We start from the raw sequence: 16,286 nt of genomic DNA on the forward strand, positions 1-16,286 counted from the left end.
AAGTAAGGTTTCAAGTTCAAGTTCATGCATTTACAAAGCCAGCAAGAGCCAGCCAGGGTGAACAACCATCCTGGGCAGAAGTCATTGGTGCCTTGACTTGGTTTAAATGGACTTTTCTGTTGGCTGGTTTGGACTTGCAGGCGAGAGTTGTTACCTAAAGGTTTTTAGAGGCTCACAGGTAAACTCTGCCTCTGACAGGGGTTGGAAACAGGGTTTCTTCCTTCCTGAATGTTTCACATCTCCTACCACGAGAGCCTCTTTCCCTAGGAGTCTCTTCACTTCTTGCTAGTTTTGCTTTTGTGTTGGACATACGCTGAAATGGGAGCCCTGCCAGGAAGAATTCCATGTTGGTTGCTTAACATGTCCAACAAGGATTCTGTTTACAAGATGGCGAGGGTTTCTGGGAGGGGACTGAAGAAACCCCTTATGCAAGCCCACCACAGGACTTGGCATATCACAGGGATTTAACAAAATTTGCGCTTTGAGCTTGGTGAGAATGAGCACCTTCTCTCACCAATAAAGCTTTTGGTAAAGACCCAAGAGGCAGTGCCTAGTCCAGCTGTAGTTGCTGGGAGGGGTTGTCAAGTGACCATGTTTCCAGCCACAGCTGTCAGTGCTATGTGGGGATGATGTTTGTGCTCCATGGAACCACAGGATACACAAAAACGGTCTTCTGTTTGTTGTCTGCAATTTCTCTGATAAGGCCATCTTTGGTTTATTACTTCAAGGCCAAAAATGAGAATTTGCCATCTGTCATAATTTTTAGAATAAGAGATAAGCTTAGCACAAATTTTCTTTCTTGGAGGCAAATATCTACAACAGATGGTCTCTTGAAGGACACTTAAAGAAGTAAGACATGAGGATTGAGGGCAATTAAAGATCTAGAATGTGTATGAACAATTGGCCCCAGGAACCTCTCCTCTTGGCACCTAACTGGGGCAACTCTATTTCAGGCACTAAGAGTTATATCACCAAAGAGCTCAAAGAGCTTAATGTCTCTTAATGTAAGAGACATTAAATACCTTCCCAGCACATTTTGCTGAATTCTGTATAGGCCACAGAGTTAAACAAATATGAACCCAGCCCTTTAACTACTTTTGATCCAGTGGAGAGACCAGGCTCAGGGGCCACCTGAGGAGGGGGGAAACTTGTGATCATGGCAGGCCTTTCCAAGGTGGTGACTTCCAGAGAGGACTTGCCATTCTGAAAGACTCCCCACTCACCCATCTGTTTTCATGTCTGCACAGTGCCTTGTATCTGTCCATGAAAGACACTGAAAAAGGAATAAAAGAGCTGAATCTAGAGAAGGACAAGAAGATTTTTAATCACTGCTTCACAGGTAAAAGGCATGGCAGGTCTGAAATAGGGCAGCTGGGGAAGGCAATATGTAGTTCTCACTCAGCCTTATGTGTGGGAGGGTGTATGAAGCATGGTGGGTGAATGGGGTCATAGAACTCAGGCTGGCGAACATGAGAATTGAATGTCCCCAGGGTGGAAGCAGAAGGAAAGGCAGAAAAGAACTATGCTGTTCAAGTTAAAGTTTTGGAAGTTCCAACTAATCAGTCAAAGGGTCTCTCCACCCCTAACCCAAAATAAATGGCATTACGTTGAAACAGACACAGAGTTGAATAAGTTGATAAACAGGAATCAAGGTATACAATGTAAGATTTAAGTGACAATACTAGAGATGTGTGAGGCTGCACAGGATCCAGAATTAAGTGTCACAAATTTAGGTGGATGACATAGAGGTTAAAAACATATTCTTTGGAGCCAGACTGCCTTAGTTAACATCCTAGCTCGGCCACTTACTTGCTATAAAGCCTTAGGCGAATAACAGCCTCTCTGTGCTTCACATTCCTTGTCTATAAAATGGCGATAATCACAGTGCACATACTTTATAGGCTCTCTGTAATATGTTTAGAACAGTGCCTGGTATACAGTAAATACTATATGGTGTGAGCTCTCAGGGTGGTTTTTATAATTAAGAAGTCACATGTCTGAACAGACAATTCTGAGTCCAGAAAAGAGAAAGAACTCAGGGGGCTGTTGAGACTCATAGAAGTAGAGGCTTAAATTTTACTCAAAGAGTTGGGTGGCATTTCATTAAGTATGGTGAGGACAAAGTTACGAGGCAGAGATATATGGAATATGCATCCAGAAGAAGAAAATGACCAGCCTAGCAGGGCTGATGGTTCATTAGGGGGCTAAATGGGACACGCAGTTGGGATTAGGTTGTCAGAAGCTGAGCATGCCTTATTTATGGTGACAGAAAAGATCAAGAGAGAAAATCTCTGAGAAGATACAACCGATGTAGAATCTGAGGGGATATCCAATCAATAGATACTTCACAAAAACCATTCAGGACAAAGTCAGGAAGTGTGATCTGCAGTAGCAGGGTAGTGTCCCGTAGGAATCAGCCTCAGAGAGTTAAGGTTGTAGCCTGTTAACATTAGAAAAGTCAGGGCTGAAATTTGGAATCAAGATACCAAGCCATGGGCAGTGGTAAGGGAAGCTGACAAGAGGAAGGCAGGGCCTTGACTCTAGCAGGATTGATGTCACTAAGACAGAGCCTCTAGCAAAGGAGACAAGGAAGAGATTCTGAAATAGGTCTGGGGGCAAGGTCCAGGCCATACCTATTTCCTGTGTATGTGTTACTGAGTCCCAGAGTACAGGGCTAGAACTTCGTAAGTCCTCCCCACTGAAGGTCAGTATTAGTTCTAGAAATTCAGGTAGATCAAGTTTTTCTGTGGGAGTCAGGTGGTCTCAGTGGAGAAACAAGACTATGGCAGAGACTGGGACTCAGGCACTGCTGAAAAGTGATGGAGGACCTTGAATGTTGGACAAAAGGAAGTCTGAACTTGTCTTTCAAGCTTCAGCATGCCCGGCTGAGTACATGTGGACTCCAGGGTTAGAACACTTGAGTGAAGGGTCATTGCTGGTGTAACTCAGGCCTAAGGTCACTTAAACTCACCAAGTCTCAATTTTCTCATTGTTAAATGAGGTCTGTAATTACTCCCCTAGCACTTTCATAGGGTCACTATGAGGTTTAAAAGCAGAAATGCAGTATTAATTAGTTTATCCTTCTACAAAATAAAAGTGGGCAAAAGTGTCTCATATATGATATTCATGGAAGGCTCACTAACCAATGTTTCAAAGGTAGTATATCCTATTGCTCTTGCTTTGATGACCGGGAACCTATTGCCTGTTACGTTGGCTCCCTGGTTGTCTACATTTATACAGAATATGTCATTTTTCATGTAGAGCTTCAAAGTTGTAGCCTGCTAATAATCCAAATGATGGGTCAATTCCCTTTTATCTTCTTTAAAACAATTTTTTTAATGTTTATTTTTTTGAGAGAGAGAGAAGGACATAGTGCAAGCGGGGGAGAGGCAGACACCGAATATGAAGCAGATTCCAGGCTCTGAGCTGTCAGCACAGAGCCTGATGCTGGGCTTGAGCTCACCAACTGTGAGAGCATTACCTGAGCCAAAGTCAGATGCTCAATTGACTGAGCCACCCAGGTGCCCCTTCATTGCCAGATTTCTTAGTATGCCATCTAAGCTTTCCCACTCACCCTGTGTCTTCCTCACTCTCTCTTGTGTTCTTTCACCTTCTTTCCACCAACTTTGCCCTCTGTCCCCAAAAGGGGCTGCTTCGTGCCTGTGGGCCTCTGTTCCCATGCTGCTGCTTTATCAGCCTGTGCAGGTTCCTCTCAGCCCTGTTTTATGTGCTTGGAAAACATTTTACTCATGTTTTAAGCCTGAGCCCCATGCCACTTCCCTTATGAATCTTTTCCCAACAGCGTAGACCAGCCCCCCGCCCTACCCACCCGCTTCCACACCTTCCTGCAGATTTGACCTAGTAGCTCCACTGAACTGCATTGATCCATAGCAGAATGCTTGTTACAATCCTTAAGCACATCCCATCTCTCCCTTTTAGATTCCCTGAGGGGGAATCCCTAATATCCATCAAGGCACTTAGCACCTAGTAGATGCTCAATAAGTGTCAATTCATTAGTGGAGTAAATGAGTGAGTTTGTAAAACCTATTTCTCTGATGTATGGATTGCTCCTTAAGGAGCATGTAGAAGTATTTATCCTGCTGATTTCACTTTTCCTTCTTGGAATAACAGGGAAGATGAGACAAGTGAGACACTTGGGTGCTCTAGAGCTCTTCAGGGGTGACTATCAGTGGCTTGTTCTTTGGTAACTTGGTAGGGAGTGTTAATCTTCCCTCTGATGGTCCCATCCAGGCAACTGTGTCATCGACTGGCTGGTTTCCAATAAGTCTGTTCGGAATCGCCAGGAAGGCCTCATGATTGCCTCCTCGCTGCTCAATGAAGGGTACCTGCAGCCTGCTGGAGAACTGTCCAAGAATGCAGTGGATGGAACTGCTGAAAACCCTTTCCTGGACAACCCTGATGCCTTCTACTACTTTGTAAGTGAGAAATGCTACCCCTTTACTCTTCCTGTGATGAGGGCTGCCCTGCACAGATTCTAGGTTGGTTTTAGTTCATACCCATGTGTGCAAAAGAAAGGGCCCAGCCCTGTAGAGACTTGTTCACCTCTGCAATGCCTGCTATATCCACTTTAAAGAACAATATTGTTTACTTGAATAGTTTCCTTTAAAGTGACTTTTAAAACTTTATTCTTTTTTTTAATTTGAGAGAAAGAGACAGAACACTGAAGGGGAGAGGGGAAGAGGGAGAGAGAGACAGAGACAGAAACACAGAGAGAATCTTAAGCAGGCTCCATGCTCAGCACAGAGCCTGACATGGGGCTCAGTCTCACGAACTGTGAAATCATGACCTGAGCTGAAATCAAGAGTTGGATGCTCAACTGACTGAGACACCCAGGCACCCAAAACTTTATTCTTATTCTAAGCAATAATTAATTTATAAAAACCTATTAGGTCCTAGTACATTCCAGGCACTCTCCTAGACAGAAGAGATACAGTGGTGAAAAAAAGAAATAATGGGCAAAAACTGCGGCCCTCAGGGAGCTTCCTTTTTAGAGGGAGATCTGTAAAATCACAATGTGCTGGTTGTATTTTTCTAAATATATATATTTTTTATTTTTTTAAATGTTTATTTGTTTTTTAGAGAGAGAGAGACAGAGTGCAAGCAGGGGGAGGGCAGAAAGAGAGGGAGACACAGAATCCGAAGCAGGCTCCAGGCTCTGAGCTATCAGCACAGAGCCCGATGTGGAGCTCAACCATGAGATCATGACCTGAGCCGAAGTCGGATGCTTAACTGACTGAGTCACCCAGGCACCCCTACAATACGCTACTCTTAACACAAAATGTGTTCATCCACGTCCCCTCCCCCAACCATCTTGTTTACCTCCATGTATGCTTACCACAGATTGGGAAATACTATATTGCACAATATGGACCTAAACTTGGGCCAAATAAGAAAACCAGCGACAGTGGATTTCTAGGGGGATTTTGGCAGTTTTGTTTCAATTTGGGGTCAGGGCATAAAAGGTAGGAAGCTATTTAAGGGAACTATCTTCTTACAAAAATGAAGTGAATATCCCCAAGAGAGTTTCATTTCACTTTGGGGGAAGTTCCACTGTCAGTATTTTCTTCTTTCTAGACCTTTGATCTGGTTGTTTATAGCCATTTAAATGTGAGATTCTAAAAATACCCACCAGAGTGGCTCTTCTTCCTTTGTATGGTTCATTACTTGCTTATAGCTGAGCAAGGCCCAGTTTGCTCTTGACCTTAGAACATGAAGCTGGACACATCATGTTCTCAGTCTTCTCAAAGTGGAAGGGGCTGAGTGGTAAAGGTCATAATGGAGATTGTGTTATGCAGTGTCTTATAAATTAGCTAACTCTACTTTCAAGGATATGGCCATGAGGTGCCAAGAGAAGGAAGGCTTTGAAGGAAGAAATGTGCTGAGCTAGACTTAGAATACAGTTTGCAGAACCCAAGAGGATGAAAGGATATTGACAAAATCACTCTTGAGTGGAGCATCTAGAAACAAGAAACAAGCATCTAGAGACAAGAAACAGGAAGAGGGGAAATGAGCTAACCAAGGACAACTTTTAAAGTTTAGGTCAGGATATGAACCACAGTAGGAAGGAGAAAAGGAAACCACCCCAGTGGCTGGAGGGGAAAGGGAGGGGAGAAGGTACAAGTAGCCATATGCCTAAGACTGGTAAAACAAACTTACTGCTTGGTTTCCCAACAGCCAGACAGCGGGTTCTTCTGTGAAGAGAATTCCAGTGATGACGATGTGATTCTGAAAGAAGAATTCAGAGGGGTCGTTATCAAGCAAGGATGTTTACTGAAACAGGTGAGTGGTCACCACTATTCTCTTCAGTCTTTTCCCCTTCACCAGTTTCTTTTAACTTCTAAATTAACCAAATAGTATTTGGTTTGTTTGGCCAATACTCAACTAGAAAATGAGCCCTGCAGAGTGAAAGACAAAAAGCTAAGTAGATGATCAAAGTGACTTTAGGACAGGAGAACAGAGGCAGGTAGAGTAGAAGATGCACCTTGAAATGGGGAAACTCTTCTTTTTTTTTTTTAAGTTTATTTGTGTATTTTAAGAGAGAGAGAGGGTGTAAATAGGGGAGGGAGAGAGAGAGAGAGAGAGAGAGAGAGAGAGAGAGAGAGAGAGAGAGAGAGAATCCCAAGTAGGCTCCTCACTGTCAGTGCAGAGCCCACGAACTGTGAGATCATGACCAGAGCCGAAATCAAGAGTCAGACACTTGGGGCGCCTGGGTGGCACAGTCGGTTAAGCGTCCGACTTCAGCCAGGTCATGATCTCACGGTCCGCGAGTTTGAGCCCCGCATCGGGCTCTGGGCTGATGGCTCAGAGCCTGGAGCCTGCTTCCGATTCTGTGTCTCCCTCTCTCTCTGCCCCTCCCCCGTTCATGCTGTGTCTCTCTCTGTCTCAAAAATAAATAAAAAAAGTTAAAAAAAAATTTAAGAGTCAGACACTTAACCGACTGAGCCAGGTGCCTGGGGAAACTCTTCTTTTATGAATATCATGGGGAAAAGAGATGTTTCAAAAAAAAATAATAATGACCTTTTCATTTGTTGGAAGAAATCAATTGTCTAAAAGGTGCCATCCAAAAGACAGAGATGTTTCACAGTAAAAGTACTTCCACTCACCTATCCCTCCTTCTTGCAAAGTGACCAGGAAACAGGAATAGGCCACACTCAGAAGAGGAACATTACATACCATTGAAAGCAAGGAAGTCATATTCTAGACCGTGGGTAGGTCATGGGGAGACCAAATCCAGGACATGCCTGAAGCCAACCCTGCAGGAGCTGCAGCAGACAAATGTCAGATCCAGTCAGATGGCATGCACTCAGTCCTGGGCGGGCGGGGGGGGGGGGGGGGTCATATGCAGTCACCAGGTCTCCACAGTCACAGGCCACTGTCAGTCTGGGAAGCAATGGCAGGGGTGAACCGGAGAGCTCTAGTTAGTTACCAGGTGCTAAGGCACAGGATGCCAAGAGGTAAGGGAATATAAGGGCTGGGGCTAAGTGAGGAAGCCAGGGACAACACCTGGTAGAGGAAAAAGCAACAGGAAGACATGAGAATATTTGGGGTGAAAAAAATGGATACTAGCATATGGTATCATAGAAACCAAAGCTGCTTCATAAGGCCGAGGTTTTAACTTCCTTGCTGTGCTGTGATCTTTCTTAAAGGCACTGCTTAGTATCTAACTGTGGGACTGAGATTTGACTTACATCATGAGAGGACCTTGAACTTCCGAGGTGAAGAGGGAAGAACCAAAGTTGACCATATACTCACATTTAAAAAGAAGAAATTTGAACTAGTTGAGATTAGGTATAGATATAGATTTTGAGTTTTACTAGGGAAGGGGAGCATTAGTGTGAAACACTTACTTTAACATTAGGTTTTGAGAGAACAGGGTCCCAGAAGATAATTCAGCAAGGATTTAAAAAGAATTCACAGACTATTCTAATAACTTTATGACAGGGTGACCACTGACTAGATCAAAGGGGAGGTATAGGAGCAGGGCCAGCCTTCTATAGAGAAGGCTCTGGCAGTTGTCTGTGGCGAGAGTTTGCCTATTGCAAGCTTCCTCTAGTTCTGCCAAACATCCTCATATTCCTGGTCAAAAATTTGGCTGAGGGTAATGGTTATCTGAATGTGTGTTGAAGATAATGGGGACTTGAAGTAGGCTTACTTCTGTATTTTTCCTCACCTTCCTTTAATTGGCTTTTGATAAGTGCAATTTAGTTTTAGCTGGCCCAACTGGTGTACATTTTAGTCCTCCAGGGATCTGTTAAAATTGCACCCCAGGCCAATTAAACCCGGGTCTCTGGATTTTAAAGCTCTGCAAGTGATTTTGGTGTGTGGCCAAGGCTGAGAACCACAGAGCCAGCCTTTTTCTTCAAAGCTAACTTATCCTACTATCAAAATACCACTATAATATAGTAACCCCTCTTAGCCCCCTTTTACTATGAAGAAAACAACAATCTATGTGCATTCAGAGATTTTGTTTTTTTTTACAATATTCTTTCCTCTAATTTTTGGCAGGAGTGAGAGGGAAAAGAAACTTCTCCTATTTTGATTGATGGCCCCCTTTAATGTTTCCAATCTCTTAGCTCAGTGGTTTATAACCCTGGTTCATATCACAATCACCTGAAGGAATTAAAAAATTTTTTCCAAGTGTCACAAAGCTAAACCACTCTGTGTCTGCTGCTGGGAGTTAGCAGGGTTAATGTGTGTAGAAGGCTTATCATGAAAAAGGGCACCTGTGTCCCACACCTCACAGGCGGGAAGTAGCTGTGTTCAACTGGAGGCCAGTCCTTCCCCCCCACCCAATTCTTCCCACTTCTCCCATCCCAGAGAAAATAATTCTACTTGGGGGATGTAGTAAATTTGAGGATAAATGATAGTGAATTATATTTAATATAATCCCTTTTTAAATAGTTCCTTCTGTTATGACAATGAACAAAATATCTGGTTTCAAAACTATGTATAGATTTTTTGATAAGGAGGGACAATATATCATATGTTTTTCTCATATCTTCTGCAGAGCTCAGCATTCTTCTTGGTCTATAATAGATAATAAACATTTGTAGAGAGAATTAAATTGAATATAAGTGGCTGGCAGATCAGCAACAATTCTTAGAAACCCTGGGCATGCACACATTCCTTAAAATCCCCCAGGAAATACTCATTACATGAAGGATGGCCAGAGACCCACTTACTAACATTAAGCTTTTCAGTGAGTCACATTGTGATGTCAATGAGAGCTTAAAGGCAATAGGTAGTTGACCAGGGTTGGCTGATTTCACCTCTTCCTATTATCTTCCCCTTCCACTGATTCACAAGAACTTGTTATTCACCCAGTGATTGCATGAGAGATCATGAAATGTGTGTTCACAGGTCAGGAAGAAATGGTGTAAGGCAAAAGCTTTAGCATCTTATTACCTAAGGCAAAGAACAAGAATTCGTAAAAAGAATTTTAGAAATTGATACAGAAGCCATTCTAGATATGACATAACAGATAGAAATATTGTCTGTTCTCCCATATGACTCTATAGGATTCCTGGCTCCATCCTTCAAGCAAGTAAAAGCCTCTTTGGAGATGAGCTCCTTGGCCAATATAACTTAGACTCATTCTTGAAAGCTCCCTTTAAACTCCTTAGACTTGGCATCATGAAGGAGACACTGTTTGCTAAAATCATAAATGTTTCATTTTTTTTCTATAGGAGCACAGTAAAAAATATTGGAAAATTTGTATATGTGCTTGTCAATATATGGTGCTTTAGAATTAAATGATATGCTTCACATTGGCACGACAGAAACTGTATATCGTCTAATCTAATATACACTTTTTTTTCTTCTGGAGATATTTAAGTCATTTGAATTTTCTGGAGGAAATAATGAAATTAGGTTTACCACGACATTAAAAAAAATTATTATAAGCTGATTGAAGAAACTGTATAATTCAAGGAAATTACAAGCAGATATATGGCAGCTTCCAGGGTGAGATTTTATGTATCAGGCATAGGGCTGGGCTTTGGAGGAACAAAGGTCGACAAAACATAAATCCTGCCCTACAAACCCACAGTCTGGATGGTGTCATTCTTTGGGAAAGCCCAGTTCCTATGTGTTTTCATCATGTCTGTCACAGTGACTATTCCTTCCCGCTTCCATTGCTGCTACCTGATGTTAGTTCCTAATAATTCTGTGCTTAGATTGTTGCAATAATTTCCTAATGAACTTCTTTTTACCTTAGTATCTTCTCCCTGGCTTATCTTTAACCTAGCCAGCTGGTCCATCCTACATGTGGTCGCCATATTAATCTTCCTAAAATGTGATTGTAATCTTTTCACCTCTGACTCAGAAGCCATCAGCAACAACCCCCACCTTTTAAGTCTCTTTCCACTTTCCCAAACATGCCTCATGAACCCTGCATTCTAGCCAGACTGGTCTTATTCATTAATGTCTGCATATGCCTTGTGTATTCCCATTGCTGCTTTTTTGTTGTCAAGTCTTTCCACCCACCTCTTTCCCATCCATCTGTCTCCTGTGTGCCCTCTGTGGTTAAGTGCAGAGGCTCTCTTTGACATCCCAAACCTACAGTGACATATCCCACATTTAATTCCCTTGAAATCTGTTATCTATACCAATTACTTGATTTGGACATTTGCTGTTTTATATTTCCACATAGACTGTAAACTATAGCTCTAAAGAGTAGAGCTATGTCTTAGCCTCTTTATATCCTCCATGTTACCTAACAACCATGTAGGTACATTGTATAAAATATTGTCTTATGTAATACTAAACCTGGAAGGCAGTCTTAGAAATAATTAATCCATAATTTCATAACATCCAAACTATTCACTGGCCGTAGTGCTATCTCCCTGACAAAGACCTGGGTTGGGACCTCGTTTTCCTGAAGTTGGTATTTCATCTTTTTCTTTCTTCAGTTCAACAAAGCTTACTATGTAGATACTATATGTACAGAGTGATGCTAAGAACTCACCATGCCTCTTTTTATGTTGATCTTGGATAAAGGGGCACAGGAGGAAAAACTGGAAAGTGAGGAAGTTCATTCTGAGAGAAGACCCTGCCTACCTGCACTACTATGACCCTGCTGGGGTGAGATCCTGTGGTCAACAAATCTATTGCACTCAGACCTCCACTGCATCTGCTATCTGGCCTTTCCATTCTCCTTTCTGCTCTGTTTATATCCCCATTTCCTCTTTACCCTCCCACTTCTTTTTCTCCTGCTCTCCTCTACCTTTTCCTCTCCCCTCTTAACTGCAAAGATCTGCAGTCTTAGGCTTTGAGGCCAGCCCAAGCTCAGGGATGAAAGAAAATATCACTATATTGTTATTCATTTGTTTTTGTTTGCCCTGATCTGATACTTTCAGAGGGACTCAACCAGTCCAACTCATTGCTCTTGGTTTAATATGAAAAACAGTGATAATTCCTCCTCTGGGCCAATTTGGATGAGAGCACTGAGAGCACTGTTTAAGTCCAGCCATTTGGGCTGTTGTTTATTCAGACGAGGGCCTTTTCCTTAATAAAAGGAGTCAACTCTAAAGCGTAAAGACAAACCCATCTGGGTTGGGTCCTCAGACCCTGCTTACAGTGCAGGAAGGGGTTTTCTTTAGTCTCCTTCTACTCTTACCCATTTGGGGTGCCCTAATCTACACCAGAGTGAGTCTGTACGGCTTTTGTACCAACAGGATAAGGTATGTTCGTGCATTGTACATTGGAAACATAACATGAGGGCTCCTCTCTTCTCTAGGGGGAAGATCCCCTGGGAGCAATTCACTTGAGAGGCTGTGTAGTGACTTCAGTGGAGAGCAACCCAGATGGTAAGAATGAATTTTTGTTTGAGAGAGGTTATTCAGGCTTCCTTTCCACACCTGGGTATCCTGAGCCAACAACAATCAATAACTGACTTAATCAATCAGGCTAAGCATGAATGAATTTCTGTCTGGAAACCTGGGAGAAAACAAGAGTTATTTTCTCCCAGATGCTGCCCTGTCTCTCTGGGCCTTGGAGAGGAGGAGTGGCTTTGTGGATGACTTGAGCAAATCCTTGAGCAATGCTGAGAAAAATCTTCCCCTTGGAACTGGCTTGGATGGAGAGACTTGTTACCTCCTGACGCTTGTAATTGAGCTGTGGCATTCCTTAAAGGGGGACCTTTTACATATCCAGACCAGGAAATCTCCCACAGCAAAAGGAACATTTGTGCAGTGAGACAGTGCAGTGAGTGGAAAGTGCACTTGACTTGCAGTTATGTCTGTGCTAGTCGGTTAGTGGCATGGTCTAGGGTGAACCACCTAATGAATCTGGGCCTTAGCTCCTCCTCTGGAGTGAGGGGTTGCACCAGTGACCTCTGGGTCCTAGATCACAAGTCTATGATGTGGTGAATGGAATAGCCATGCTGGTGTTGACTGACTTTACAGATGCAGAAATGAGGGGTATCACTGGGGAGATGTGGTTTAGACATCCCAACCCTGGTTTTGCCATGTCATTTTGGGTTTATGATGTTATAAAGGCTGATGGGAAAACACTACAGCTGCAAAAGCTTAGATTTTTGACTACTCCTGTATCTGCTCATTGTCTTCTTATGGAATTACGATTTTTGATTTGAGGTGGATGTTTTAAGTCTTGTCGCGCTATTGGCCAGTTAACTGCCTTTCGATCTTTCAACAGACTCTAACTTAGCCCCTGATAAAAACAAGTTCAAGCTTGTATTTTTTACCGGAAGTGGGTCTGGATTTTTGTTTTTATTTTTAGTTTTAATATATTAGGGTCAGTCCTTGGCTTATATTATGAGCAGAGGAAAAGTACTCATTAGGCTCTCGTAGAGGTACTCATTAATTGGTATGCAAAAGTAGGAAATTTAGTTTTCTCATAAACTGTAAAAGAAACTGTAAACTGTCGAGTATTTTACTTATTTCTTAAACACACACTCATACCACACACAGTCATACTATGTACCTATCTATATAAATACTATATCTATCTAGCTATCTATATATAGTATTAGTATACTGTAGTATATTATAGTATATATACATACTCTATATATGTATGATTATACAATAAAGATATATGATCATACAATGATGATAAGTTTGAAAGCCACATATTTAATTTTCTTAGAGTACTAAAAAAATAAAAATTTCATTCCTTGCAAAAGGAGGGTGACTGGGCAGCGTCTCTGCATGTGCTTTGTCGCTCACTTTCTTTTTCACCAGGCAGGAAAAGCGAAGAAGAAAACCTCTTTGAGATCATCACAGCTGATGAAGTTCATTATTTCTTGCAAGCGGCCACTGCCAAGGAGCGCACCGAGTGGATCAAAGCCATCCAGGTGGCCTCTCGGACTGGGAAGTGAGGATGTTTCTGCAGCCCATCGTCACTCTCCCAAGGGAACCCCGTGGATAAGCTTGGCCTAGGACCTGTCCACTTCTGGCAACAGACTGATGATAAATGGCTCAGGGCTGGGAAATTTTTGTCTGCAGTGGTTCTGAATAGAACTAACCACATGCCACGTCCTGTTCACTTGCACCAATCGCATTGCTTTCTGAAACCTCTCTGTGTCCCACCACGCAGATATAATAAGCTGTGTGGCATGGCTTCCCTGCTTAATCTCTCCAGGCCTGAGCTTAAAAACCAAAAGCCCTGTGATTCTAATACCCACGGAAGTGAAGTGTGTCTAGTTGTCCGGCTAGTGTCCCTGCTAGGCTCAGTCCTGGCCTTCAGAACCTGAGATATTCTGCTCTTTAAAACTGTTCCCAATCTATACTTAAAGGACTAGGCATAAACCTCCTTTGTTCTTGTTCACCACCTTCTCTTGCTCTTGGCTATTAGATTGTGTATCAGAATGAAGGAGGACTTTCTTCTTCCTTCCTCACTCTAACCAGAAACTTCCTGAAAACCAGTGCCACAGTGCTGTCTTTTAGGTTGAAGCCTTCTATCACTTACTTATCACATAGCCTGGAGAGTTATACCTTCTGAGAAAATGACCCAAGGAAGCCAGGAGTAGCTGAGGGTCTTTTCCATGCCCAGAAGCCACCCAGAGCAGGTATATTCTACTCCCACCCGATGCTGACCTGAGATGGGTGTATTTTTGTCCCTTCCCAGAGCATTTCTCTACCATTGGCTGTAACTGAGGGTGGGGGTGGTGGGGGGGGGCTCCAAATCTTTGAGATTCTCTTTCGTTTGAATGTTTGCAGAAAAAAGTAGCCAGATGGGTTCCCTCCATGGGTTCTCTCCATGGGTGAGGGGTCTGGAGGCTGGCTAGCTAACGTATAGCCTCCAGTTCTAGAGGCTGCAGGGACTGGACCAAAGGCTGGAAGATTGGATGATGGGCTTGTACAAAGATAACATTGAGAGGACTTAAGTCTAGACAGAGCTCACTGAGGTGGCCATCAACATTGTGCAGCACCTTTAATTCTCCAGTTAATGATATTGTGGTAATACCTGAGCTTTAGACACAAGCTGTAGCTGCTCCTGCTTGCCCTCCATGGGGCCTTATGAACCCATTACCAACCCGAGTGATCTGATCTAGATTCAAATTGAGTACCTGTTTCAACTTTTGACCCTGTCCACCAATTAGTGATTCTAACCCTAAAGTGAGAAAAACAAAAACAGAAACAAAAACAAAAACAAAAAACCCCCAAACAGGTATATATGTGAAGGTGCATTTTCCAACTTCAGATTTCTAACTTTCAGGCTATAGTGAGAAAAGGAGAGCAGAAAATTCTTTCTGATTTTATCAACTCCTCTCTTTCCCTCCCCCAATTCCACATAATATCCTTGAGGTTATTTCTACTCCTGAATGGTTTTATCAATGGCCTAGAGGTAAAAGGCTATCTTTTCTCCAATTCTTTAGTAAGCTGTCTTTTTAGAACATACACAGTTTTTCTATATTCAGTGTTAAAAGTATTTATTGATATGGAGTCAACTTTATGTTTTGAAACAAACATGACCATGTTTAACATCTCTTTGGTGTGATGGTTCTGATGTTTTGCTTCCCATGATGACTCTTGTTTTCCACAACGCACTTTCACTTCCTGAGGATAATACCATCTCTCATCTCTCAAGTTATCTCAATGACTTTAGAACATATTTTATTTTATCTTATTTTATTTATTTATTTTAAAAATTTAAACGTTTATTTATTTTTAAGACAGAGACAGAGCATGAATGGGGGAGGGTCAGAGAGAGAGGAAAACACAGAATCTGAAGCAGGCTCCAGGCTCTGAGCTGTCAGCACAGAGCCTGATGCAGGGCTCGAACTCACGGACCGCAAGATCATGACCTGAGCCGAAGTCAGATGCTTAACCTACTGAGCCACTCAGGCACCCCTAGTTATTTATTTTTGAGAGAGAGAGAGAGAGCGCACAGGTGAGGAGGGGCAGTGAGAGAGGGAGACACAGAACCTGAAGCAGGCTCTAAGCTCTGAGCTGTCAGTGCAGAGCTTGATGTGGGGCTCCAGCCCACGAACTGTGAGATCATGACCTGAGCCGAAGTCAAACGCTCAACTGACTGGGCCACCCAGGTGCACCCAGAACATTTTTTGAAAAACAAATTAAATCTGGGGCACCTGGGTGGCTCAGTCAGTTGAACGTCCAACTTCAGCTAAGGTCTTTATCTCACCATTGGTGGGTTTGAGCGCTGCCTTTTTCTCTGTGCTGACAGCTTGCTCAGGGCCTGGAACCTGCTTCAGATTCTGTGCACAATTCTCTCTCTGCCCCTCCCCCATTCGTGCTCTGTCTCTCAAAAATAAATAAAATGTAAAAAAATTAAAAAAAATAAAACCAAAGTAAGTCTATTCCAGGAAATAATTCAAATATGGGGAAAATGAAGAGAAAGTATCACTAATTTTTAATTTATAAGACCTGATTATAATAGTCAGGCAAGCAAAAGAGTCTCTAAGTGGCCATTAACTATTAAGGAAGTCTATTTTCATTAGGGGAGAAGAAGTTTCCCATTGAAGGGCTGCTCTGTATGGCTGAGCGGGATGTGCACTACTCAACTCCAGAAGACACTATTCACATTGCAGTTTAGGTGACTGTCACTCCTTGGATTTCCATTACACAATCTGCAGATTTGTATCCAGTGGTATGTAGAGAATTCAAAGTGTCATTATGGCTTCCTAACATGGGTGATTCTTCCTGGTGAAATGAAAGAGCCACTTGCCAAAGTGATATTTAGAGGATAGGCATAGATTTACATCTGAACCTGTTTGGTTAAGAAATCATGCTAAGGTCCTTTTAGGCATAGTAATAGGAAAATCTTCATGCGTCTGAGCCCCA

At 42.6% G+C, this 16,286-nt stretch overlaps 1 protein-coding gene and 1 long non-coding RNA gene across 2 annotated transcripts in view; one reads left to right on the forward strand and one right to left on the reverse strand.

The window, feature by feature from the left end:
- The window catches only part of LOC102900365, a 21,720-nt gene extending 15,154 nt beyond the window's left edge, over positions 1 to 6,566 (reverse strand). Inside the window, exon 1 of the long non-coding RNA XR_002154893.3 lies at positions 6,178 to 6,566. This is a non-coding gene — a long non-coding RNA (uncharacterized LOC102900365). The remainder of the gene's footprint in view (positions 1 to 6,177) is intronic.
- Positions 1 to 14,972, forward strand: part of PLEK (pleckstrin) — a 25,803-nt gene extending 10,831 nt beyond the window's left edge. Inside the window, exons 4-9 of the mRNA XM_003984073.6 lie at positions 1,248 to 1,339; positions 4,252 to 4,436; positions 6,196 to 6,300; positions 11,020 to 11,103; positions 11,759 to 11,828; positions 13,224 to 14,972. Of these exons, the coding sequence (XP_003984122.1) occupies positions 1,248 to 1,339; positions 4,252 to 4,436; positions 6,196 to 6,300; positions 11,020 to 11,103; positions 11,759 to 11,828; positions 13,224 to 13,360 (673 nt within the window). The 3' untranslated portion in view covers positions 13,361 to 14,972. The remainder of the gene's footprint in view (positions 1 to 1,247; positions 1,340 to 4,251; positions 4,437 to 6,195; positions 6,301 to 11,019; positions 11,104 to 11,758; positions 11,829 to 13,223) is intronic.
- The last annotated feature ends 1,314 nt before the right edge of the window (positions 14,973 to 16,286 follow it).

This window comes from Felis catus, chromosome A3, assembly GCF_018350175.1.
Source record: "Felis catus isolate Fca126 chromosome A3, F.catus_Fca126_mat1.0, whole genome shotgun sequence".
Taxonomy (NCBI): domain Eukaryota; kingdom Metazoa; phylum Chordata; class Mammalia; order Carnivora; family Felidae; genus Felis; species Felis catus.